We start from the raw sequence: 26,290 nt of genomic DNA on the forward strand, positions 1-26,290 counted from the left end.
ATGCCCCCTTGCCGAGTTAATCCTGCCGCCGGGCCTGAGGCAGAGATCTGGCGTAGGGTACCAAAAAATGTTGGCAGCATTGAAGGTCGCCAAAAACACAGTGGCCTCCATCATTCTTAAATGGAAGAAGTTTGAAATCACTAAGACTCTTCCAAGAGCTGGCCGCCCGGGTAAACTGAGCAATCGGGGGAGAAGGGCCTTGGCCAGGGAAGTGACCAAGAAACCGATGGTCCCTCTGACAGAGCTCCAGAGTTCCTCTGTGGAGATGGGAGAACCTTCCAGAAGGACACCCATCTCTGCAGCACTCCACCAATCAGGCCTTTATGGTAGAGTGGCCAGACTGAAGCCACTCCTCAGTAAGAGGCACATGACAACCCGCTTGAAGTTTGCGAAAAGTCCCCTAAAAGATTCTCTGGTCCGAAGAAATCAAGATTGAACTTTTTTGGCCTCAATGCCAAGCGTCACGTCTAGAGGACACCTTGCACCATCCCTACAGTGAAGCATGGTGCTGACAGCATCATGCTGTGGGGTTGTTTTTCAGCGGCAGGTGACTGGGAGACTAGTCAGGATTGAGGGAAAGATGAACGGAGCAAAGTACAAAGAGATCCTTGATGAAAACCTGCTCCAGAGCGCGCAGGACCTCAGACTGGGGGCGAAGGTTCACCTTCCAACAGGACAACAACCCTAAACACATAGCCAAGACAACGCATCCAACCTGACAGAGCTTGAGAGGATCTGCAGAGAAGAATGGGAGAAACTCCCCATAAGGTGTGCCAATCTTGTAGCATCATACCCAAGAAGACTCGAGGCTGTAATTGCTGCCAAAGGTGCTTCAACAAAGTACTGAGTAAAAGGTCTGAATACTTATGTAAATGTGATATTTTAGTTTCTTATTGTTAAGATATTTGCTAAAAAATTATAAAAACCTGTTTTTGCTTTGTCATTATGGGGTATTGTGTGTAGATTGATGATGGGGCCAAAAAAAAAAAAAATCTATTTTAGAATAAGGCTGTAAAATAACTAAATGTGGAAAAAGTGAAGGGATCTGAATACTTTCCGAGCACACTGAAGTCCTGAGGTCACTATAGTTTACCTTCCCCAGTGAGCCAAACAACTTGGAAAGGAGTACAGCTAAAACAGTAAATGTCAGAGGTAACGTAATGTGACGGTGAGTCATTGTCAATCAAGTTTTTTGTTTTTGCATTCTTTGTCTTCTCTCCCCTCCGTGTCCATGGTAACCTGCTGAATAACAACCACATTTCTGTACCCCCAACCCTCCTTATAGTCCACACCTGTTTATTTGCTGTTTATTTGCTCTGGTAGCTCAACTAAGTATATTATCCACAGCTATCTGCTCACTGTTTCCAAAGTCTCTGGCAATGTGAAAGTTGTGAGTCTAATGTTTTCAACCAGGGCTCTTCAACCCTGTACAGGAGAGCTACATTCCTGTAGGTTTTCACTCTAACTCTAATCTAGCACACCTGATTCTAATAATTAGCTGCTTGATGAACCGAATCAGGTTAATTACAACTGGGGTTGGAGTGAAAATCTACAGGAGGGTAGCTCTCCAGGAACAGGTTTGGAGAGCTCTGTTTTAGATTATAGTTGTGAAGTGTGTTTATTCTTCCTTAGTAGTGTGGTCCCGTGTGGCTCAGTTGGTAGAGCATGGTGTTTGCAATGCCAGGGTTGTGGGTTTGATTCCCACAGGGGACCAGTATGGAGAAATAACAAAAATGTATGAAATGTATGCATTCACTACTGTAAGTCACTCTGAATAAGAATGTCTGCTAAATGACTAAAATGTAAATGTAGTATTTCATATGCATTTAGCTCAGTCTGTAGGTACTGTGAGGTGCCATGTTTCAGACTGGTGTCAGAGAGGGACAGCGTTGTGATCCAGAACCTTCTATTTAACTATTCTGGTATATCATATTGTGTGAGGTGTGTGTGTGTGTGTGTGTGTGTGTGTGTGTGTGTGGAAGCGGGAGGCTGAGAGTGTGATGTGACTGCTGAGAAGAGGGGTGGTGCTCTTCTCTTTCTGCACCTTGGTTGGAAGGAGAGGCAGCAGCAGTATTCTCCTTTTCCTACACAGATTGTTTAACTACCTAGCTGGAGGTGGAGTTGTAACGTAACCAGAGAAAAACTGTTTATTTTGTTTGGTTAATGGAGTGTCAGGAATGTTTACGTGACACACAGGATGGTTTTGCCTTTGACATATTTGTGTTGTCAGAGCTTATTTGTTTTGACATGCTTGAAGATGCTCCTCTTAATATGTAGTAGTAAACTAGTACAGTTGCATTGCTGCTTATTTAATCATTCTCTTGAGGTTTATTAACCCTCCTCGTAGGATACACATTCAGGGGCTGAGTGTGGCGTGAGTGACTGCTGAGAAGAGGGGTGGGGGGGTTGCTCTTCTCTGTCTGCACCTTGGTTGGAAGGAGAGGGAGCAACAGTATTCTCCTCCTACACAGATTGTTTAACAGAATAGTTGGTGGAGCGGTAATGCAACCAGAGGAAAACTGAGTATGAGGCATATTTAGATACATAATAGCATCACACCTTTGTGATAGTCTGCCACAGATGGGTGGTTATGCTCTTGATATATTTGTGTTGTCAGAGCTGACAGAGGGTGGGTGGGGTGAGTCTGTGAGATGTACAGTGGAGCCTGCCTTAGCCCATCATGGGGAAGCTGATGGGTTTTTTTTCTGGGTGGAGACTCTGGAGCTGTTTTTCTTAATCATAATGTATCTGCTCATTGTATTCCATTCTTTATGGTGTTGAGGGTAATGTTTCTGATTACTGTTGTGCAGTATCTTCATCACATTGTTATCTATAGCACGGCAGGACACTTTTGTTCCAGTCCAGCTCCTTGGTAAAACACTGCTTCAAACTAATAATGGTCAAGATTGAAGACCATTTAACATTTGTTTGATTTGTTGAATCAGTTGTGTTGTAGATTATTTTACCTAAGCAGTCCACATATTTATTCCAGACTGTGAACACAATAAGGCATCATATCATTCTGGTGTCAGGGAGGTTCTGTTTTGATATTCACTGTACATCTCCATGGTGACCACTTGAAACAAAGACATTTCTGTGACTAGGTTTGGTGGTGTAATTGAGCTGATATGTAAATTCCCCTGTTCCGTTGCTCTATGCTTGGCTGAGAGACCGCTGTGGGAACAACCTGAAACAGAATACCAGATTATAAATTTAAAAACTTTCTATCAATTTGTGTCCAGATTATGGATTTTGGTCAATAGGAGTGGTACTCTAAACCTGTTCCCTCTCCTGTCCCTTTCCTCTTTGTAGGTCTGGGTATGACCTCACCAGTTTTATTAACAGATTGTACAGCTATTCTTTTGTGTTGTGTAAATAAACACATGCCCAGCCAGTGAACCCAGTTCTTTGGTGTTTATTCTGACATTAGACAAGGGAAGAGCACATATGATGAGATTCCTTTTTCTTTAATAACTTTAACTGGGTCTAGTGTTGCTCTGAGTGGACTTCTGAAGTGGACACCAGACAACACCTGTGAAGACAAGCGCAAAAAAAAAAAAGACCACTCAAATACATCTGCCAAAAGAGAGCACTTCAATGATAATATACTGTACAGTGCCTTCGGAAAGTGTTCAGACCCCTTGACTTTTTCCACATTTTGTTACGTTACAGAATTTCTCTCATCAATCTACACACAATACCGACTAAGCAAAAACAGGTTTTTAGAGACTTTTGCTAATTTATTTAAAATATATATATATATAACATTTACGTAAGTATTCATACCCTTTACTCAGTACTTTGTTGAAGCATGTTTGGCAGCAATTACAGCATAGAGTCTTCTTGGGTATGACGCTACAAGCTTGGCACACATGTATTTGAGGAGTCTCTTCCATTATTCTCTGCAGATCCTCTCAAGCTCTCTCAGGTTGGATGGGGAGCGTGGCTGCACAGCTATTTTCAGGTCTCTCCAGAGCTGTTAGATCGGGTATAAGTCTGGGCTCTGGTTGGGACACTCAAGAACATTCAGAGACTTGTCTCAAAGCCACTCCTGCATTGTCTTGGCTGTGTGCTTAGGGTCGTTGTCCTGTTGGAAGGTGAACCTTCGCCCCAGTCTGAGGTCCTGAGCGCTCTGGAGCAGGTTTTCATCAAGGATCTCTCTGTACTTTGCTCTGTTCATCTTTGCCTCGATCCTAACTAGTCTCCCAGTCCCTGCCGCTGAAAAACATCCCCACAGCATGCTGCTGCCACCACGCTTCACCGTAGGGATGGTAACAGGTTTCCTCCAGACGTGATGCTTGGCATTCAGGCTAAAGAGTTCAATCTTGGTTTCATCAGACCAGAGAATCTTGTTTCTCATGGTCTGAGTGTAAGAACCGACACTGGAGTAGAGAAGCAGGTACGGTTAGTCAAACATTTAATCGGAACAGACATGGAACAAGACAGGAACAGCGTCAGCACACGGGTATACAAGGACATATGACAATCAATGCTGAAGCGGGGGAACAGCCAGATATAGGGGAGGTAATGACAGAGGTGATTGAGTCCAGGTGAGTCCAATAATCGCTGATGCGCGTGACGGGGGAAGGCAGGTGTGCATAATGATTGTGGCATGAGTGCGTAATGCTGGGAAGCATGGCGCCCTCGTGTGCCAGGGGGGAAGAGCGGGAGCATGCCTGACATTGAGAGTCTTTAGGTGCCTTTTGGCAAACTCCAAGCGGGCTGTCATGTGCCTTTTACTGAGGAGAGGCTTCCGTCTGGCCAGTTTAACATAAAAGCCTGTTTGGTGGAGTGCTGCAGTGATGGCTGTCCTTCTGGAAGTGTCTCCCATTTCCACAGAGGAACTCTAGAGCTCTGTCAGAGTGGCCATCGGGTTCTTGGACACCTCCCTGAGCAAGGGCCTTCTCCCCTGATTGCTCAGTTTGGCCAGGGGGCCAGATCTAAGAAGAGTCTTGGTGGTTCCAAACTTCTTCCATTTAAGAATGATGGAGGCCACTGTGTTCTCGGGGACCTTCAATGCTGCAGAAATATTTTGGTACCCTTCCCCATATCTGTGCCTCGACACAATCCTGTCTCGGAGCTCTACGGATAATTCCTTCGACCTCATGGCTTGGTTTTTGTACAGACATGCACTGTCAACTGTGGGACCTTATATAGACAGGTGTGTGCCTTTCCAAATCATGTCCAAACAATTGAATTTACCACAAGTGGACTCCAATCAAGTTGTAGAAACATCTCCAAGGATGATCAATGGAAACAGGATGGATCTGAGCTGCATTTCGAGGCTCATAAAGGGTCTGAATACTTATTTATATAAGGTATTTCTGTTTAAAATGTTTAACTTGCAAAACAATTATAACCTGTTTTTGCTTCATTATTATGGTGTATTGTTTATAGATTGCTGATTATTTTTTTATGTAATCCATTTTATAATAACACTAACGTAACTAAATGCGGAAAAAGTCAAGGGGTCTGAATACTTTACGAAGGCACTGTATATTTCACACAGCACAGCTTAGAAGCAGAAGGCAACAAACAGGCAGGTGCCCAGGCTAAGTGACTGTATAAAAGCCAGCTAAGTGACTGTATAAATGGCAGAAAAATATACATTAAACCACCTGTATTCTCCTATGGAAAGGGACATGTTTAGCCAGTAAACTCTGTATCCCCCCCCCCCCCCCTTGCTCACTTGAACTGGTCCTTCTGCGCAAAACAACGATGAGGATGATGACGAAGAAGGCCATTGGGATTAACACAATAGCGATTATTTTTTCCTTGGATAACCTGCCAGTGCCATCAGGGGTCATTGTGGGGGGATTTGGATCTGTGTGTGGGAGAAGAGGACAGGGGGAGCAGTTAAAGGACAAAGAAAACAAATGATCATCATCTAACACTGTTTAACACTATTACTATCTTCAGATCAGACTTTTGGAATTTCCTCCATGAACAACAACGAAGTGTCTCTCACACACGAGCAAGAACTCAGTTTGTCTCTTTATTCTCGGTGCACACGATCTTGAGCTGAGCATTGGTGTTCGGTGGGTTTCGGCACTCACCAGGACTCCCAGCAAAACCTCCAGGTCCACCTGTTGAAGACAAACACATTTAGAATACCCAGACTGCTGATCTGTTATGCAATTTGCTCTTCTAATGTAAAATTACCACAAGATATGTTTTGTTTGAAATACAGTTTGAATATTGAATGGAACTCACCCGTCTGGACAGTTGAAACAATGCCGGTGCAACCTGTAATAGCAGTACAGGAATGGTTAGCTGAAACAATCTGTAATAGCAGTACAGGAATGGTTAGCTGAAACAATCTGTAATAGCAGTACAGGAATGGTTAGCTGAAACAATCTGTAATAGCAGTACAGGAATGGTTAGCTGAAACAATCTGTAATAGCAGTACAGGAATGGTTAGCTGAAACAATCTGTAATAACAGTACAGGAATGGTTAGCTGAAACAATCTGTAATAGCAGTACAGGAATGGTTAGCTGAAACAACCTGTAATAGCAGTACAGGAATGGTTAGCTGAAACAATCTGTAATAGCAGTACAGGAATGGTTAGCTGAAACAATCTGTAATAGCAGTACAGGAATGGTTAGCTGAAACAATCTGTAATAGCAGTACAGGAATGGTTAGCTGAAACAATCTGTAATAGCAGTACAGGAATGGTTAGCTGAAACAATGCTGGAACAATCTGTAATGACAGTACAGGAATGATTCCATACAACAACAGAGAGCTGGATAAGCTGGGAAATGCTCATAGCAGTGACTGGTTTGAGACATTGCTGTAAAGCGTCACGCCATGCTCTATAATAAACTACAACTTCCAAAAGCCCCTTAGCATTAATAATTGACGCCTATGAACATTTTGCTGAAATCTGCTTTGTTTGTTCCCTCTATTGACTATCCTCTTCCCCAGGTTGTACTGTCATGGGCCCTCACAGAAACTCACTGGCTTCGATGACAGGCATGGAGCTGCCTTGCCCCTCAAAGACTGGCTTGATGATCTCTGAGTCACACACCGCGTAGACCTTCTGGCTCTCAACACACAACAAGCATTTTCCAGATGGTGGGGGGGGGGTGGTGGGGCAGGGAGGCAGGGGAGCCATTTCACCTCGTGACCACAGAGTCAAATTATCCGTGAAATGGTCATAAACAGACTCAATATTTTGGCATTGAGTATCGTTACAGAGGTAACAGACAGGGGAGGTCTTCTGAGCTGCAAGAGAGAATACAACAGGAAGAGAGCTAGTTAAACAGAGACCCCAGACAATATTAAATATCAAAGTTACTACACTTAGTTTTAGATCAGTCTGGGTCAAAACACTACTATACATACTCACTGTGCTTTAATATAGGAATCATTTTATGGAATTATGGAATTAAAATGCCCAGATTGAATGGTGAGATCAAGTTGTCACCACTTTCATATTTCACTTCGAAACATTCACTGACTGATCCCTGTTTCAGCACCAATACTTTGTGTAAATCTGTGAAACTGTGACAAGGTTTGAAAAACCTAAATGTCGGGGAGAAGTGGCTTATTTACAGTGTATAAAAGTACAGTATTCATTTCGTTTTTGACACTATAATGAACACATGCATGGCAGGCATGAGAACAGCTCACCTTCAAAAGAAGTGCCAGATACAGCCCAGCCAGCCAGACATAGAGCCAGGAAGACTGTAAGAAAAAAAAACAAGGGCTCATGCATGTGGATGTCACTACAGTACAAACACCCACTCATGGTCTTGTTAACGGTTTCTCACTTACAGTAATCTATATATGACTAAAACTCAAAATGCATTGTTGACTTACTTGGAAGTATCGATCCATTCATGTTTGGATGTTTCTGTGGAGTATCTGCAAATTAAAAAATTAAAAATTAAAACATTTAGTCTAAACATTATGTAAACCTTTGCTACCATTCATCATTCTAATGTCCTCGAGTACTGAGCAGGTGGATCTAGGGGTGTGGCGTTACAAATATTTTGACAACACAACAATGATTCCCCCAGTCATGAAGATGGATATATCATATTCTAGTAGGCTATAGTCTAGTCCCCACTGGACTGATCATCCCCAGGGGTCTGTTTTAGAAGGGTTCTGAGTCTGTGTGTGTGTGTGGGACATCAACCAACCTCAGAGATATCTATTTTAGCCCCATGGTTTCATGATCCCTCCGCTGTACCTCACCTACCCTAAAGCTCAGTTTTATAAAATGTTAATAATAGGCCTTCATTTATCCTGGTTAGTCTTATTGAGACAATTAAAAAACGCAACAACCAACCTCAGTTCAATATTGCAGATCTATTCTTCTCTTCCGTATTGTAATATGAACCTTCAGACAAGCATGTATGTGACATTTCGTCTATGTTTTGGTGTAACACAATAGCACACTCAAGTCGTGAAAATAAGTGTAACCAATGTGAAATGGCTAGTTAGTTAGCGGTGGTGCGCGCTAATAGCGTTTCAATCAGTGACGTCGTTGTGTTGTAAGGGCCGCGGCTTTTGTGGCGCGATGGGTAACGATGCTTCGTGGGTGTCGGTTGTTGATGTGTGCAAGGGTCCCTGGTTCGAGCCCAGGTTGGGGCGAAGAGAGGGACGGAACCTACGCTGTTACATATGCATAAATAGTATTTCAGCAGATTTCGTGCATTTTTGTGTGGCTTAATTTGTGTGAAAATACATTTTTTGTGCGACTTCATTCATAGGAAAATACCTTTTTTTTGTGGGCAAACTTCGGAACAATCTTTTGAAACGTATTGGAGCAAAGCATTTTGGGCAATGGTGTTGTACACTGCCTTTTTTGTATTCCACATGTTAACAACCCAATATTGTTAATCAAACAGGTTGTCAACGAATTAAATATAATATAATAATAGCCTTACAGGTTTTATTTTTATTAATGCCAATGCTGTTTTCTCTGCTTGTTTTCGCTTAATATTTTGGGATACTGTTGCTATGTCCGATTTTATGAGGGTTTCCAGACTGGAGTGTAAACCTGTATTTGTATGTTATTTTTAAGGTATCAATGAAGGTATTTCATTGGTGAATGGGGATACATTTGCATGACGGTAAATGAATTTATCAATAAATATGGGGAAACAGAAGACCTGCAAAAAATAATATGTTTGGTTTAAATGTCCCTGTTGCAACTGCCTGGTATTTGCAATTATAACGAGTCTGGACTATGATCTATTAAGCCATATCAATGTAGTTAGACATGTTAATGTAAAATAATGAATTATGTTGGCTTACACTTATGGCACTTCCATGGCCGTTTCATGATGGTTATTACGGTCGTGTCAATCAGGTTATATACTTAGGCTGTTGTAACAAGGCATATGCCAGCATTGTAGACCTACTGCCTCTGCCCAGAGGACTACTAGGCTTTCATGGCAACGACCGTTAAGAGTTCACTTTGCCACGTATGAGCCCTGGTTAGAGTCGCTGTTGCATCTTTCACTTTCTTCCACTACATTGGTGGCAGCGTTAGGATCACGTCCAGCTCATGTCTAGTTATGTGAACCAGTGGTGAGAATCATTCTGGGTTTCAACATTGTTTTGGTTGCAATTACATTATATCTAGTGAACAACGGATAAGCAACAACGGGCGTGACAGCTAGAAGTACCCAATACAAGCGTGATCAGGCCTTACATCAGAGTTACCTCAAGCTGAATGGAAAGTGTTATGCCCAGGCCAGTTATTCAGAAGGAAATCCTCTGTGACTGTCTAATTTACATCAGTTAACTTACCAGTGTGGAACCAAAACAAACACATTCTACACATTTATAAATGACCTGTTTTAAAGTGTTCTTACAACCATGTTGTTCTGTTGTTACTGAAGCTTATATATCTAATAACCTGACAATGATCCGCATCATATTGGTAGACAAATAATGTGTGTTACGCAGAAAAACACAGCTATGCTTTTTTTTAGGATGCAAACCACTAATATGATTCACTAGTCTACTTCCGCATGGCAAGCGGTACGGAAGTGCCAAAGTCTAGGACAAAAAGGCTTCTCAACAGTTTTTATCCCCAAGCCATAAGACTCCTGAACAGAAAATCAAATGGCTACCCGGACTATTTGCATTGTGTGCCCCCCCACCCCCAACCCCTCTTTTTACGCTGCTGCTACTCTCTGTTTATCATATATGCATAATCACTTTAACTATACATTCATGTACATACTTCCTCAATCAGCCTGACTAACCGGTGTCTGTACTTTTATAGCCTCGCTACTTACCGGTGCCTCGATACTTGTATAGCCTCGCTACTGTATATAGCCTGTCTTTTTACTGTTGTTTTATTTCTTTACCTACCTATTGTTCACCTAATACCTTTTTTTTTGCACTATTGGTTAGAGCCTGTAATTAAGCATTTCACTGTAAGGTCTACACTTGTTGTATTCGGCGCACGTGACAAATAAACTTTGATTTGATTTGATCCATCCCGTTCTGATCTAATGAGAGGGATGTAGGATTTTCTACGGGCTAGAATCGAGGCCTTTCCCAGTCATGAAGTACGAAGCTATAGGCCCCTGTTGGTTCTCATTGGCAAAGGCTGAACTCAAGTTATGTCAGATTCTCCTATACCACTTTGCCTAACATCTTATACCCCAGAGGTTGTAAATAAACCCTTTTTTAAAGGTGATATAACTTGTATCATTATTATAGGGCTGTGAAACCTATAGCCGAATGGCTTCAGACTGAGCATTTCTCACCATCTATTTACACATTGCAATTTTCGTTTTATAACAGGTAGTGTCCATTTATTTACAGTAGTGAACTATTACTTTCTTCAGTGGAAATACAGAATATATATAAAACTGTCAAATATACCAAAGCTAAATCAAGTAGAGAACTACAAACATTTAACCAGTTAAAGATAATGAATACATGACAACTAGAATATTTTATTATAAATAATGAATACAAAAGAGTTGGCTATAACAGTACAAACAAAGTGAGTGTGTGTATATGTGTGTTAGTGTTTGTGTGTGCATGATCATTTCCAATCATACAACTGTATCTCCATTCCCCAATTGAATACCTTCATTGTTAACACAAAATATATATATACTGTATGTATATCTTTTTGGGTCCTATCTGACAACCCTCATAAAGTTCGACATAGCCTTGTATAAAATGCATTATGAAAGAAATGGTGTAATGTACACGTGGAGCCTTGTATTAAATGCATTATGAAGAAAATGTTTTCATGTATGATGATGGCCTACTTTATAATAAGGTGGTAGGCCTAATTTGGTGTTTTACGAATTAAAAAATGTAAGTGTATTATACAATTATTTTATACAATAGGCTTCATGTCGGTACCAACTTTCATTCAGAAACGAAGGCTTAATAATAATAATAATAAAATGGTGCTCCCGTAGGCTACATTATAATAATGGCACTATACCACTGGATATAATACATATGAAGTAACTGCCATGGGTGGTCAATTGATCATTCCAGCATCGTTTTGATTGGGACAGTATTATTTCGCTGCTTTGAGACAAGCATGGGAACTCATCTTGATAAATCAATCAATGTCAGATTTTTGTTTTCAGTGAATCTCCGTTTGGATATTTGGTTACAATTAGGCTGAGAAATGTTAGTTAAATTGAGGTGAGCGCTCATGATCATTAGTCTAGCAATTGAAAGCAATGCAGATTTTATCTACACACACACAGATTAGGCCTATAGCCTACCTGATGAGCTTCCCTAATGTTTTCCTGAACAATCCTGATGCATTTCAGTCACTTAGCCTACTGATGCGAATACACATTTGTACACTTTTCACATAGGCTATTCAAGTCACTTGACATATTCATGTATTGTTTTAAAAAGGTCCTTCAATAACAATATAGCTGAAAACACTATTGACTTCATTGATTTACAGAGTTTATTCTCGTAATTGTAGGCTAGTCTACTTGGTGATAGATCGTTTTAAATAGTATTGTAACAGTAGGCCTACCTACACTATAACCCCATATGCGGTTACTGACCACAATCGATTCAATTAAAAATAAGAAGTGTTGATTCATTTATTTGGCAATGGGGAGAGCACCATGCGTGGAAGCGCTGCAGGAAGGGGTGCAGGAAGTGCTGCAGATAGATTGAAATACATATGCCAAATCCTTGAAAATGCTACACCAGTATAATTTAGCCACAGAGGACCAATAGCCTATTTAAAAAATTGCTGTAGATTGTGTTGTCATATTATGAGCGCATATGCCTAGTCTAGTCGGGAATCCAGCAGTTCGGCAATCGGTAGGCAAATATAAAACAGCTGACTGTTGATTGTGGCTGACAATGAATAGCAGGCAGTAGCTAAAAGGTTTTTCAAAATACTTCAAAATACAACTGCGGGAAAATTTGGTTTGAATAGGTGAGTGCAACTGGAAAAATTGTAGATGATAATTTAATTTCCACAGGCCTAAAATCATTGTATCCACATTTCATTGGAATATGCTATTGGTGGCCTTTAAGTCATGGGTCGTTCATTGTCTTGATCTCGGTATGCAAATGTAGGCTTGTCATTTTGATCATTTGTGTGATATAAAAAAATATTGTAACCTCTCCAGTCGTGTAAAATCATTTTAGAAAAAGGCTTTTTTTTCTCAGAACGACAAACCCCTCAGCCCCTGTTCTTCAGGACTGAGTCCCGAATGCTATGGAACTTTGGAGACGGCCCCGGCCTGCCCTATACTTTATCTGTATCATCAGAAAATACATCAACTGCGCGATAAGAACGAATTCGACATGACAATTCAACATGCGAAAGGCAAAATACTTTTCAATGTTGAAGGGACACAATTAACAGAACAACTAGATACATTTCGATGAGAATGTAGGACATTCAATGAACCAAATGAAATACTAAACTCACGTAAATTCAATGTGTGTTGGTTGAACTCGTCTGGAATGCCTTTGGGTCTCTGAAATGCAGACTACGGCAACTTGCATTCAACTTGCTCGCTCTACGCGTATACTGCCTTCCACTCAGAGAAGTTCATGAATGAATGAAAGTGCGGAAGTGCGTCTCTTGATAAACTGATTCCGCCCTCAACAACCCGCCTTCATAAAAGACCTGTGGAAAATTAACGGAATGAGAACGAGTACTTGGAGTTTAAACTGAAGGACAAATCCTCCAGACTTAGTTTATTGTCGATAAGGAGGGAAAAGGGTCGGTGCTGTAATGTGCAACACACAGAATATTATTCTGGTTGCCGTTATAACAGACTTGGAGTATTTAATAGGCTATTTTGTTTCAGAAGGCTATAACGAATGTGTTATCAAGTAATTATTATAGCCTATATTAATGTCACTTTTATTAGTCCTATATTTTTATGAATTTGTAGTAGAATATTGTTATTATGTGGGCTATTTTCTTTATTTTCCACAAAGTTTAATTAGCCTACCAATGTGGAATGACTCGAGTCAAGCTGTGCTGAGCGGAGCAGAACTCGCTTCAAGATCACCTCCACCACCTGCTGGTCACAGCATGTACACAAGGACCATGCAGCAAACATATTTCACTCTTTGATTTCAATGTGTGTACTAAAAAAAACAGCATTAAGTCAAAATAAAGTGTGGTCAAAATAAAGAGCTGGCTCTGGGGGGCCCCAAACACGACAATATACTTTGTAGAATAGCATGAGAATCTATAAAACTGCAAATGTTTGTCACGTTGCAAAATTAGCTGTATATTTTCTGGGTTGGGATGATAACAATAGACATGACCACAGACAATTGTCACATACTTACAGAGTAGAATTGCCACACATTCTCTGCTTCCATTTGTGAAGTACATTAAAAATGAAAAAAGGAGAAAAAGGAGCAACAAATGAAACAAGACAGAACTGAAGACTGTTTCTGAGAAATGTTTTGTGCCCCCACCAAATCCTTACCACAACCTATGAGCATAACTGGGAAATGTTCCATTTCACCCCTCTCTCTCTCTAACACATTCTCTCTGTAGGGGTTTCCTGTGAGGAGGGCTGGATATGCTTTATTTGAACATATTAAGTTAAATATGACGTTGTGTTTTTACCATGGATAATATTTGCATTGTACTGTAATTGCATGTCTGGTGAGGTTAATTGATGTTAGTGATTAGTGTTCTGCAGAGGTGGACCAGGAAGAGGCCTCCGGAGTAAAATACTGTATACGGGGACCACATGTTTGAGTTTATACATTCTGCTCAGACAGCGATCTGGAGTGTCAAGAGGGTTTACTTAGCAAACTACAAACCATCAAAGACTGTCATAATGTCAAAATGAATTCAAGTTCTTTCCTTGTCTATTGTTAGTTCATGCATAATCTGTATTCCTTCCTATTTTTGACATATTTAATTATAAAAAGCCCAGTCTTCTATTTACATGCAAAGGATTCTACAGCCGTCAATATCCTGGTGCAAGTGCTTCTCATCTTATGTACTCGTTCCTTGTCTATTGTCAGAATAAACAGCAAAGAACTGGGATCGCAGTCTAAGCATGTGTTTATTTACACAGCACATCACAAAAGAATAGCAGTACAATCACATCTGTTAATAAAACTGGGCTATACATTTGGGTGATGTTTTTTTTCTCGCCCGAGTACCTGGTTTCACCTTCAAAAATAAAATGAAACCATCTAGTGTTCAGCGAAATAACAACACAATGTCAAACACAGGTAACCTAGTCAAATAATGAACATCCAATCACATTAACCGTTACTCTCTCGCGGGAAACCTTCACTCTTGCGCAGACATTTAGAAATGAAACATGAGGGGGGGGTCAATGTAAATTATCCGGTGGCGATTTTATGAATTGTTCAGCAGCCTTATGACTTGGGGGTAGAAGCTGTTGAGGAGCCTTTTGGTCCTAGACTTGGCGCTCCGGTACTGCTTGCTGTGCGGTAGCAGAGAAAACAGTCTATAACTTGGGTGACTGGAGTCTCTGACAATTTTATGGGCTTTCCTCTGTCACCACCTATTATAGAGGTCCTGGATGGCAGGGAGCTCTGCCCCAGTGAGGTACTGGGCCGTACGTTTTTTCAGGGGGAAGAGGCGTTGTTATGCCCTCTTCACCATTGTCTTTGGTGTATTTGGACCATTTATAGGTCCTTAGTAATGTGGACACTGAAGAACTTGAATCTCTTCCTCTCATGACAAGGTATCCACCTCCCCTGTCTCTGTCTTTCCCTCTGTCTCCTTCTAACCTGTATTTCTCTCAAATATAGAGTCGCGCCAGGCAGGAGGACCCAGAGCAAGCTCGGTTTGTATAGTTGGATATTGGCCTACAGTAGGTGTCATTAGTACTGTTCTTTAAAAAAAATATATATATATATATATATATGTTGTAGATGTGGCCTATAGTTTTTTGGATCTGAAGACTGTTCCGATGTGAGGAAACAAAGGAATATTAAGGTTTAAGTAAACCATTTTTATAACAATTACAGAGGTTAACAAATACTAACATATGTGCCATTGTCAATTATCATAAGTTATTGTCACGCACTGATCTGTTTCACATGTCCTTGTCTCCACCCCCTCCAGGTGTCGCTTATTTTCCCCAGTGTATTTATCCCTGTGTTTCCTGTCTCTCTGTGCAGGTTCGTCTTGTTTGTTCAAGTCAACCAGCGTGTTTTTCTATTCTCTTTTACTAGTCCTCCCGGTTTTGACCTTTGCCTGTTTTTCTGGACTCCATTCCCGACTGGCCCCAGCGGAACAGGCCCCAGCTGGGCAGACACCCAAATCATAGTTTCAGCCGCCAAATATTGATGTTTTGAAACTTTAAAAGTGAGATCAAAGAAAATGTTATTTGTCACATGCACTGAATACAACAGGTGTAGACCTTAGTGAAATCCTTAATTACAAGCCCTTAACCAACAATACAGTTTTAAGAAAATATTTATTAAAGTAAAAAAAAGTAAGACAATAAAATAACGAGGTTATTTACAGGGGGTCAATGTGCGGGGGTACAGGTTAGTAAAAAAAATGGGGGGGGGAGGGGTTGAATGCAAATAGTCCGGGTAGCCATTTGATTAACTGTTCAGCAGTCTTACAGCTTGTGGTAGAAGCTGTTATGGAGCCTTTTGGACCTAAACTTGGTGCTCCGGTACCGCTTGCCATGAGGTAGCAGAGAGAACAGTACATGACTTGGGTGATTGGAGTCTTTGACAATTGTTTGTGCAGAACATTGACTCACCCTACTTGTAGACTAATTGAATGCCAATGTCATCCTCCTCTCTTTCATACTGGCAAAACCGGTCTATGGCTCTGTCATACATTACATTTAGTTTTTGTTGTCATAGGCTACCTAGCTAAAATACTTGCTAGCCTATCTTCCTGGCATGGGCAACAGTGAACCAGCTAAGTTAGTTAGCTACCTAGTTAACGTGAGCCTACTAGGCTACATCTTGACCTTTAATCATTTCAGGCCAGTGGCACAACATTTTCATTCATGGTTAGATAAGAATCACCATAATCATTGGCCTGTACAGAGAATTAAGTCAAAACCACAAGTCCAAATCCCCGTCTCCATCTATGGCTTAGGAAAGGGCTGATTTAGAAAGCTAGCTACTCCCGGACATCAACATAAGCAGACAAGGAACAGACATGTTTTTCCCAAAAATTGTTTTGCTTAGGAAGTGATTTGATTGGTCTGAAGCCACATCCAAACTCGCCTACCTTGGGGGGTATTTTGCTGCACCAAGACAACCCACAGTTGAGCTCAGCTCAACGCTGATTTGGCTAATTCTTATATTTTTTTATCAAGAGGCCAAATACTTCCTGGTATAAATCAAATGCTACGGTGGCAACGTGTTATACTCTTTTGGTCCAGACATTATCAGATACATGGGCTACACATACTGAGCCAGAGGGCTGCTGTTAAACTCGCTCTGATGATTTCTTTGGTGAGATTCACCAGAACAACCCACAGTTGAGCTCAGCTCAACTGATTGTCTAATTATTTTCAAAATGTTTTATCAAGGTAGGCCAAGTACTTGCTGGTATCAATCAATCAAATTCTACAGTGTCAACATGTGTAACGATCGTCGTGCAGGAAGGAAGAAGTGGACCAAGGCGCAGCTGGGAGCGAACTCATGTTATTTATTACAGACTGAAATAACACGGTCAAAACAGAGAATAAACGTATCGCTACTGCTCCAACAAAAAGAGACAACAACCCACAAACATCGTGGGGGGAAAAGGAACTTAAATATGATTCCCCAATCAGAGGCAACTAGCGACAGCTGTCACTGATTGGGAATCTACAGAATCCAACATAGAAATACGCCCCAAAGCAAGGCTATACCAAAAACATAGAAAATAAACTATAGAAATGCCACACCCTGACCAAAATAGAAGAGTTCACCTGGTCAGGGCGTGACAGTACCCCCCCTCCAACGGTGCGTACTCCCGGCGCACCAACCTAAAGTCTATTAGGGGGGGGACCCAGGTGGGCGCCTCACCCTCGGTGGAGGCTCTGGCCCCGGGCGTGTTTCTCCCCCTGCCTCCACCCTAGCCCTACCCCTCTGGCCCAGACTGGACCACGGTGGAGCGGCATGCTCAGGCTCCGGAGCGGAGCCGCCGACCGGAACAGGACTGGTCACCGGTGGACCGGACACAGGCCGTGCCGGACTGTGGACACGCGCCGTGGGCCTGGTGCGGGGAACAGGGACGGGCCGGACAGGACCGGGGACACGCACCACCAACCTGGTGCGGAGAGCAGGGACGGGCCGGACTGGCCTGGGGACACGCACCACCAACCTGGTGCGGGGAGCACGGGCCGGACTGGACTGGGGACACGCACCACCGGCTTGGTGCGGGGAGCCGGGATGGGCCGGACAGGACTGTGGACACGCACCACTAACCTGGTGCGGGGAGCAGGGACGGGCCGGACAGGACTGGGGACACGCACCACTAACCTGGTGCGGGGAGCAGGGACGGGCCGGACTGGACTGGGGACGCGCACCACTAACCTGGTGCGGGGAGCAGGGATGGGCCGGACAGGACTGGGGACACGCACCACTAGCTTGGTGCGGGGAGCAGGAATGGGCCGGACAGGACTGGGGACGCGCACCACTAACCTGGTGCGGGGAGCAGGGACGGGCCGGACTGGACTGGGGGCACACACCACTGGCTTGGTGCGGGGAGCAGGGACGGGCCGGACTGGACTGGGGACGCGCACCACTAACCTGGTGCGGGGAGCAGGGATGGGCCGGACAGGACTGGGGACACGCACCACTAACCTGGTGCGGGGAGCAGGGACGGGCCGGACTGGGGGCACACACCACTGGCTTGGTGCGGGGAGCAGGGACGGGCCGGACTGGACTGTGACCGCACACCGGCGACACAGTGCGCATAAGCGGCGCCGGATATCCTGGACCGAGGAGGCGCACTGGAGGTCTGGAGTGCACAGCTGACATCACCCGTTCTGGCTCAACACCCACCTTAGCCTGGCAAGTGTGGAGCGCTGGCACAGAACGCACTGGGCTGTGCAGCCGTACCGGAGACACAGTGCGCGTCCTCGGCGCAGGATACATCGGACCGAGAAGGGGCACCGGAGGCCAGGAGCGCTGAGCCGGCACAACACGTCCTCGCTGAACACTCCCCCTAGCCCGGCAAATGTGGGGCGCTGGCACAGAGCGCACTGGGCTGTGCAGGCGCACTGGCGATACCGTGCGCACCTCTGCTACCCAAGGCTCTTCCTCCACGCTGTCCCTACGCAGGTCCTCCAGGACCTGCCACATCTCTGCATCCTCCATCGCCGTTATCCCCCACGAGAGCAGTGTTCTGGGCTCTTCCTCTGCCCTTCCGGACCACCCCATTAGCCCCCCCAAAAAAAATTCTTGGGGGTGTCTTCCGGGCCTCCTCGACCGCCGCCTGCGACTCCTTCCACCGGCTGGCATCACCTCCTCGACCTGGGAATCCTTCCGCCAGGGTCCTTTCCCCGACATGATCTCCTCCCAGGTCCAGAACTCCTTTCCCTCGCGAGCCCATCTCTCGCGCTCCTTTTCCTCCCGCTGCTTGGTCCTGGTAAGGTGGGTTGTTCTGTAACGATCGTCGTGCAGGAAGGAAGAAGTGGACCAAGGCGCAGCTGGGAGCGAACTCATGTTATTTATTACAGACTGAAATAACACGGTCAAAACAGAGAATAAACGTATCGCTACTGCTCCAACAAAAAGAGACAACAACCCACAAACATCGTGGGGGGAAAAGGAACTTAAATATGATTCCCCAATCAGAGGCAACTAGCGACAGCTGTCTCTGATTGGGAATCTACAGAATCCAACATAGAAATACGCCCCAAAGCAAGGCTATACCAAAAACATAGAAAATAAACTATAGAAATGCCACACCCTGACCAAAATAGAAGAGTTCACCTGGTCAGGGCGTGACAACATGTTATACTCTTGTTCCAGATATTATCAGATACATGGGCTACACATACTGAGCCAGAGGGCTGCTGTTAACCTCGATCTGAGGATTTCTCTGGTGAGATTAAGCCACTTGCGAATTGACGGAAAGTTATGAAAACACAGAGAGAGACGAACAACATTTTAAATACATTTTATTTTAGTATTGATTACATTTTTGGGGAATCCTGGCTTCCCTTGGCATCCATGAATACACTTCACTGCTCAGATACAGTGCACTCGGAAAGAATTCAGACAGCATGAATTTTTCCAAATCTTTTACATTACAGCCTTATTCTAAAGTGCATAAAATATGTTTTCATCAATCTATCACACAATACCTCATAATGACAAAGCATGAACAGGTTGAGACAGTTTTGATAATTAATAAAAATAAAATGGAAATATATCAGTACTTTGTTGAAGCACATTTGTCAGCGATTACAGCCTTGAGTCTGTTTGGATTTGATGCTACAAGCTTGGCACACCTGTATTTGGGGAGTTTCTTCCATTCTTCTTTGCATATCCTCTCAAGCTCTGTCAGGTTGGATGGGGAGCGTCGCTGCACAGCTATTTTCAGGTCTCTCCAGAGATGTTCGATCCGGTTCAAGTCAAGGCTCTGGCTGGACCACTCAAGGACATTCAGAGACTTGTCCCGAAGCCACTCCTGCGTTGTCTTGGCTGTATGCTTAGGGTCGATGTCCTGTTGGAAGGTAAACCTTTGCCCCCAGTCTGAGGTCCTGAGCGCTCTGGAGCAGGTTTTTATCAAGGATCTCTCTGTACATTCCTTCTTTCATCTTTGCCTCGATCCTGACCAGTCTCCCAGTCCCTGCTGCTGAAAAACATTCCCCACAGCATGATGCTGCCACCACCATGCTTCCCCATAGGGATGTTGCCAGGTTTCGTCCAGAAGTGATGCTTTGCATTCAGGCCAAAGAGTTTAATCTTGGTTTCATCAGACCAGAGAATCTTGTTTCTCATGGTCTGAGAGTTCTTTAGGTGCCTTTTGGCAAACTCCAAGCGGGCTGTCATGTGCCTTTTACGGAGGAGTGGCTTCCGTCTGGCCACTCTAATGTAAAGACCTGATTGGTGGAGTGCTGCAGTGAAGGCTGTCCTTCTGGAAGGTTCTCCCATCTCCACAGAGGAACTCTGGAGCTGTCAGAGTGACCATCGGGTTCTTGGTCACCTCCCTGACCAAGGCCCTTCTCCCCCGATTGCTCAGTTTGGGAAGGCGGCCAGCTCTAGGAAGAGTCTTGGTGGTTGAAACTTCTTCCATTTAAGAATGATGGAGGCCACTGTTCTCGGGGACCTTTAATACTGCAGACATTTCTTGTGTCCTTCCCCAGATCAGTGCCTCGACACAATCCTGTCTCGGAGCTCTAAGGACAATTCCTTCAACATCTTTGCACTTTCAACTGTGGGACTTCATATACACAGGTGTGTGCCTTTCCAAATCATGTCCAATCAATTTAATTTACCACAGGTGTTCTCCAATCAAGTTGTAGAAACATCTCGAGGATGATCAATGGAAACGGGATGCACCTGAGCTCAATTTCAAGTCTCATAGCAAAGGGTCTGAAAACGTATGTTAATGAGATGTTCTTTCGTGAATTTGCAAACATTTCTAGCTTTGTCATTATGGGGTGTTGTGTGTGTGTGTATTTAGATTGAGGGCCATTTTATAATTTTTGTTTTATCCATTTTTGAGAAAGTCTGTAACGGAATAAGGAAAAAGTCAAGGGGTCTGAATACTTGCAGAATGCACTGTATGTACGGGATAATGAACGAGGGGCTATGCGTTGTTCTATGGAAAATAATGAATGACAGTGAAGTGTGAACTGACCTTATACAGAGATGCATTATTTTCTAGAGAACGCATAGAGCCCCGAGTTGATTATTCCTTTTATACCATGGCTATAATTGAACACATTTGCCTCCCAGTAGGATCTGAGTTCTCTTTTCCAGTAGGGGAGTTTCAGTTTTCTGCCTACTTGGCAGTTGTAAAGTGTCCATGCTTTGCGTATCCTGCCCCCCACGGTAGGTTTAGAGTTCCCTGCCTTCCTGGTTGGTCCAATCTATCCTGCCCCCTTGGTAGGCTCTCAGTTTATGGCTTTACCCAATCAATCAAATGTATTTATAAAGCCCCTTTAAAATCAACTAATGTAACAAAGTGCTATAGAGAAACCCAGCCTAAAACCCCAAACAGCAAGCAATGCAGATGTTTAAGCACGCTGGCTAAGAAAACCTTCCTAGAAAGACAGGAACCTAGGAAGAAACCTAGAGAGGAAGCAGGCTCTGAGGGATAGCCCTCAGAGTCCTCTTCTGGCTGTGCTGGGTTGATATTATAACAGTACATGGCCAAGAAACTATCATGGATGACCAGCAGGGTCTAATAATAATAATCACCACCACAGTGGTTGTAGAGGGTGCAACAGGTCAGCAACTCAGGAGTAAATGTCAGTTGGCCTTACATAGCCGAGCATTCATAGTTAGAGACAGCAGGTGCGCTAGAGAGTCGAAAACAGCAGGTCCGGGACAAGGTAGCACGTCTGGTGAACAGGTCAGGGTTCCATAGCCGTGGGCAGAACAGTTGAAACTGGAGCAGCAACACGACCAGATGGACTGGGAACAGCAGGTCCTCCGGGAGGGGGAGAGAGAGAATTAGAGGGAGCATACTTAAATTCACACAGTTCACCAGATAAGACAGGAGAAATACTCCAGACATAACAGACTGACCCTAGCCCCCCTGACACAAACTATTGCAGCATAAATACTGGAGGCTGAGACAGGAGTGGTCGGGAGACACTGTGGTCCCGTCCGACAATACCCCCAGACAGGGCCAACCAGACAGGATATAACCCCACCCACTTTGCCAAAGCACAGCCCCCACACCACTAGAGGGATATCTTGAAACCACCAACTTACTACCCTGAGACAGTGAGTATATCCCACAAAGATTTCCTCCATGGCACGAACCAGAGGGGGCGCCCTCAGTCTCAGGCCCTAGTTGCAGCTTCAAACTTGTCTGACTTAGGTTCCCAGACTCCAGCCATAGCGCTAGGCCCCCAGTCCTCAGCTGTTTTAGGTCCACAGTCTCCTGCACTAGTGGGTCCTAAGTTTGCTGCTCTGCCAGACCATAGGCACCCTACCCAGCTATGCCCCATGTTTGCTTCGGTGTCAGGCGTGCAGTCTGCTGCCCTGCTCAGATCGCAGCCCCCTGACTTAGTTGGTAAGCACTTGCCTAGCCTGCTAGGTTTAGGACGACCTGTCATTCTAGGCCCTGAGTTTGCTGTACTAGGATTGGTGTCTCCACGGTTCCTCCACCTGCCAGGCTTAGAGTTCCTGTCCTGCTGGGCAAAAAGTGATCTGTGCTAGGTTCTCAGTCCTCAGCCCCCCTCGGCCCTCATTCGCTAGCACTAGGTCCTCAGTCTCCTGCTGTACTAGCTGTGCTCTCCTATCCCTCAGTCGTTGTATGTTTCCCTGTCAGGTCCAGAGTCAGTCAGTTTTTCTGTCAGGTCCAGAGTCAATCAGTTTCCCTGTCAGGCACAATGTTATCAGCACAGTCTCCCAGTCTTCAGTCGTTCTGGTTTTGCTGTCTCCAGCTCTAGTAGGCCCTCAGTCTACTGCTCCGCCAGGCTATATGTTCTCTTCCCCACTAGGTCTGCAGCCTCTGCCCTCAGTTGGTGGCCAGCCCCCAGCCTTAGCCAGCAAGCAGTCAGCTCCCTCAGTGCTACACGCCAAATCTCCTGCCCTAGTTTTAGGCCCTGGGTCTCCCGTCCCACTAAACCCTGAGTTATCTATTCCTCTAGGTGTGCAGTCCCTGCTCCGAGCCAGTTCGCAGCCCCCAGCCAACGTAACCATCCGAGGGGGCTACAACAGACTCCTCTGTCGCGACGTCCCCCTAAGGCCCTTGTGCTAGCCCTGGCCCGCTAGCTGTCTGAATCGCTGTGTCTCCAGCCCGCCTAGCTACTCACTGGACCCTATGATCACTCAGCTCACTGGGCGTCTAGCTCCACTCCCATTCCCCAGGCGCTCACATTTGTTGACTTCTGTAACCCTAAAAGCCTTGGTTTCATGCATGTTAACATTAGAAGCCTCCTCCCTAAGTTTGTTTTATTCACTGCTTTAGCACACTCTGCCAACCCTGATGTCCTAGCCGTGTCTAAATCCTGGCTAAGGAAGGCCACCAAAAATCCTGAAATGTCCATCCCTAACTGTAACATTTTCCGACAACATAGAATTGCCACAGGGGACAGAGATGCAATCTACTGCAAATATGGCCTGCAGAGTTCTATCATACTATCCAGGTCTGTGCCCAAACAATTCAAGCTTCTACTTTTAAAAATCCACCTTTCCAGAAACAAGTCTCACACCGTTGCCACTTGCTATAGACCACCTTCAGCCCCCAGCTGTGCCCTGGACACCATATGTGAATTGATTGCCCCCCATCTATCTTCAGAGCTCATACTGTTAGGTGACCTGAACTGGGACATGCTTAGACACCTCTTAGCGCACAGATCCCGCTGAAGGGGTAAAAATCGACAACATCTGGTGAAGCTGGAGCGCGCCAAATTCAAATGACAAAATCGTAATATTAAACATTCATGAAAATACAAGTTTCTTACATCGTTTAAAAGCTTAACTTCTTGTTAATCCAACCACGTTGTCAGATTTCAAAAAGGCTTTACGGTGAAAGCATACCATGCTATTATCTGAGGACAGCGCCCCACACCCAAATAGCGATAAAATAAATCACTTACCCTTGAAGATCTTCCTTTGTTTGCAATCCCAATTGTCCCAACTACACATTAAGTGGTCGTTTTGTTTGATAAAGTCCTTCTTTATATCCAAAAATGTCCGTTTAGTTGGTGCGCTTGATTCAGTAATCCACTCTTTCAACATGCATACAAACTAATCCATAAAGTTACCAGTAAAGTTCATCCAAACAAGTCAAACGATGTTACTAATTAATCCTCAGGTACTCTAATATCTAAATAAATGATCAAATTTAAGACGGAGAATAGTATGTTCAATAGGGAAGATAAATAACGAAAAGCGAGCACCTCATTCACGCAGGCAACAGACTACATTTGTAATGAGATACACCTTGGAAAAACTACAACTACTCAATCATTTTTCAAAAAACAAGCCTGAAACCCTTTCTTAGGACTGTTGACATCTTGTGGAAGCCATAGGAACTGCAAGCTGGGAGCAATTTATTTGTATATCCCATAGATAAGCATTAAAATGGACTGTGACCTCAACATTTTCCGGATGGATTTTCCTCGGGTTTTTGCCTGCCATATCAGTTCTGTTATACTCACAGATATTATTTGAACAGCGTTAGAAACTTCAGAGTGTCTTCTAACCAATGCTACCAATTATATGCATATCCTAGCTTCTGGGCCTGAGTAACAGGCGGTTTACTTTGGGCACGTCATTCATCCGAACTTCCGAACACTGCCTCTTAACCCTAAGAGGTTTTTAACACTCCGGCCATCCTACAATCTAAGCTAGATGCCCTCAATCTCACACAAATGATCAATGAACCTACCAGGTATAACCCCAAATCTGTAAATACAGGCACCCCCATAGATATCATCCTGACCAACCTGCCCTCCAAATACACCTCTGATGTCTTCAACCAGGATCTTAGGAATCACTGCCTCATTGCCTGCATTCGTAATGGGTTTGCGGTCAAACGACCACCCCTCATCACTGTCAAACACTCCCTAAAACACTTCAGTGAGAAGTCCTTTCTAATCGACCTGGCCCAGGTATCCTGGAAGAATATTGACCTCATTCCATCAGTAGAGGATGCCTGGTTATTCTTTAAAAGTGCTTTCCTCAACATCTTTAATAAGCATGTCCCATTCAAAAAATGTTGAAGGAACAGATATAGACCCCGGTTCACTCCAGACCTGACTGCCCTTGACGAGCACAAAAACATCCTGTGGCGTACTGCATTAGCATCGAATAGCCCCCGCGATATGCAACTTTTCTGGGAATTTAGGAACCAATATACACAGGCAGTTAGGAGAGCAAAGGCTAGCTTTTTCAAACAGAAATGTGCATCCTGTAGCGCAAACTCCAAAAAGTTCAGGGACACTGTAAAGTCCATGGAGAATAGGAGCACCTCCTCCCAGCTGCCCACTACACTGAGGCTAGAAACCACTGTTACCACCGATAAATCCACTATAATTGAGAATGTCAATAAGCATTTTTCTACGGCTGGCCATGCTTTCCACCTGGCTACCCCTACTCTGGTCAACTTCCCGGCACCCTCCACAACAACTTGCCCAAGCCTCCCCCATTTCTCCTTTACCAAAATCCAGATAGCTGATGTTTTGAAAGAGCTGCAAAATCTGGACCCCTACAATTCATCTGGGCTAGACAATATGGACCCTCTTTTTCTAAAATATCCGCCGCAATTGTTGCAACCCTTATTGCTAACCTGTTCAACCTCTCTTTTGTATCATCTGAGATCCCCCCAAAGATTGGAAAGTTGCCACTGTCATCACCCTCTTTAAAGGGGGAGACAGTCTAGACCAAAACTGACCTATATCTATCCTACCCTGCCTTACTAAGGTCTTCGAAAGCCAAGTTAACAAACAGATCACTGACCATTTCGAATCCCACCGTACCTTCTCCGCTATGCAATCTGGTTTCGGAGTTGGTCATGGGTGCACCTCAGCCACGCTCAAGGTCCTAAAAGATATCATAACCACCATCGATAAAACACAATACTGTGTAGCCATATTCATCGACCCGGCCAAGGCTTTCGGCTGTCAATCACCACATTCTTATCGGCAGACTCAACAGCCTTGGTTTCTCAAATGACTACCCTCGCCTGGTTCACCAACTACTTC

At 44.1% G+C, this 26,290-nt stretch overlaps 1 protein-coding gene across 3 annotated transcripts in view; it reads right to left on the bottom strand.

Moving 5' to 3' along the window:
• Positions 1-3,399: 3,399 nt before the first annotated feature.
• LOC145861075 (uncharacterized) overlaps positions 3,400-26,290 on the bottom strand; it is a 71,989-nt gene continuing 49,098 nt past the window's right edge. For 2 of the 3 annotated variants that reach the window (XM_082962503.1, XM_082962502.1), the window contains 7 exons: positions 7,824-7,868; positions 7,635-7,688; positions 6,960-7,226; positions 6,214-6,246; positions 6,057-6,086; positions 5,690-5,824; positions 3,400-3,532 (listed from right to left, as the gene is read on the bottom strand). In XM_082962503.1, the coding sequence (XP_082818629.1) occupies positions 3,477-3,532; positions 5,690-5,824; positions 6,057-6,086; positions 6,214-6,246; positions 6,960-7,226; positions 7,635-7,688; positions 7,824-7,845 (597 nt within the window). In that variant the 5' untranslated portion in view covers positions 7,846-7,868 and the 3' untranslated portion in view covers positions 3,400-3,476. Of the gene's footprint in view, positions 3,533-5,689; positions 5,825-6,056; positions 6,087-6,213; positions 6,247-6,959; positions 7,227-7,634; positions 7,689-7,823; positions 7,869-12,906; positions 15,253-26,290 lie in introns of those variants that run through there. The other variant, XM_082962504.1, reaches the window with a different exon arrangement.

This window comes from Salmo salar, chromosome 16 (assembly GCF_965601325.2).
Source record: "Salmo salar chromosome 16, fSalSal1, whole genome shotgun sequence".
NCBI lineage: Eukaryota > Metazoa > Chordata > Actinopteri > Salmoniformes > Salmonidae > Salmo > Salmo salar.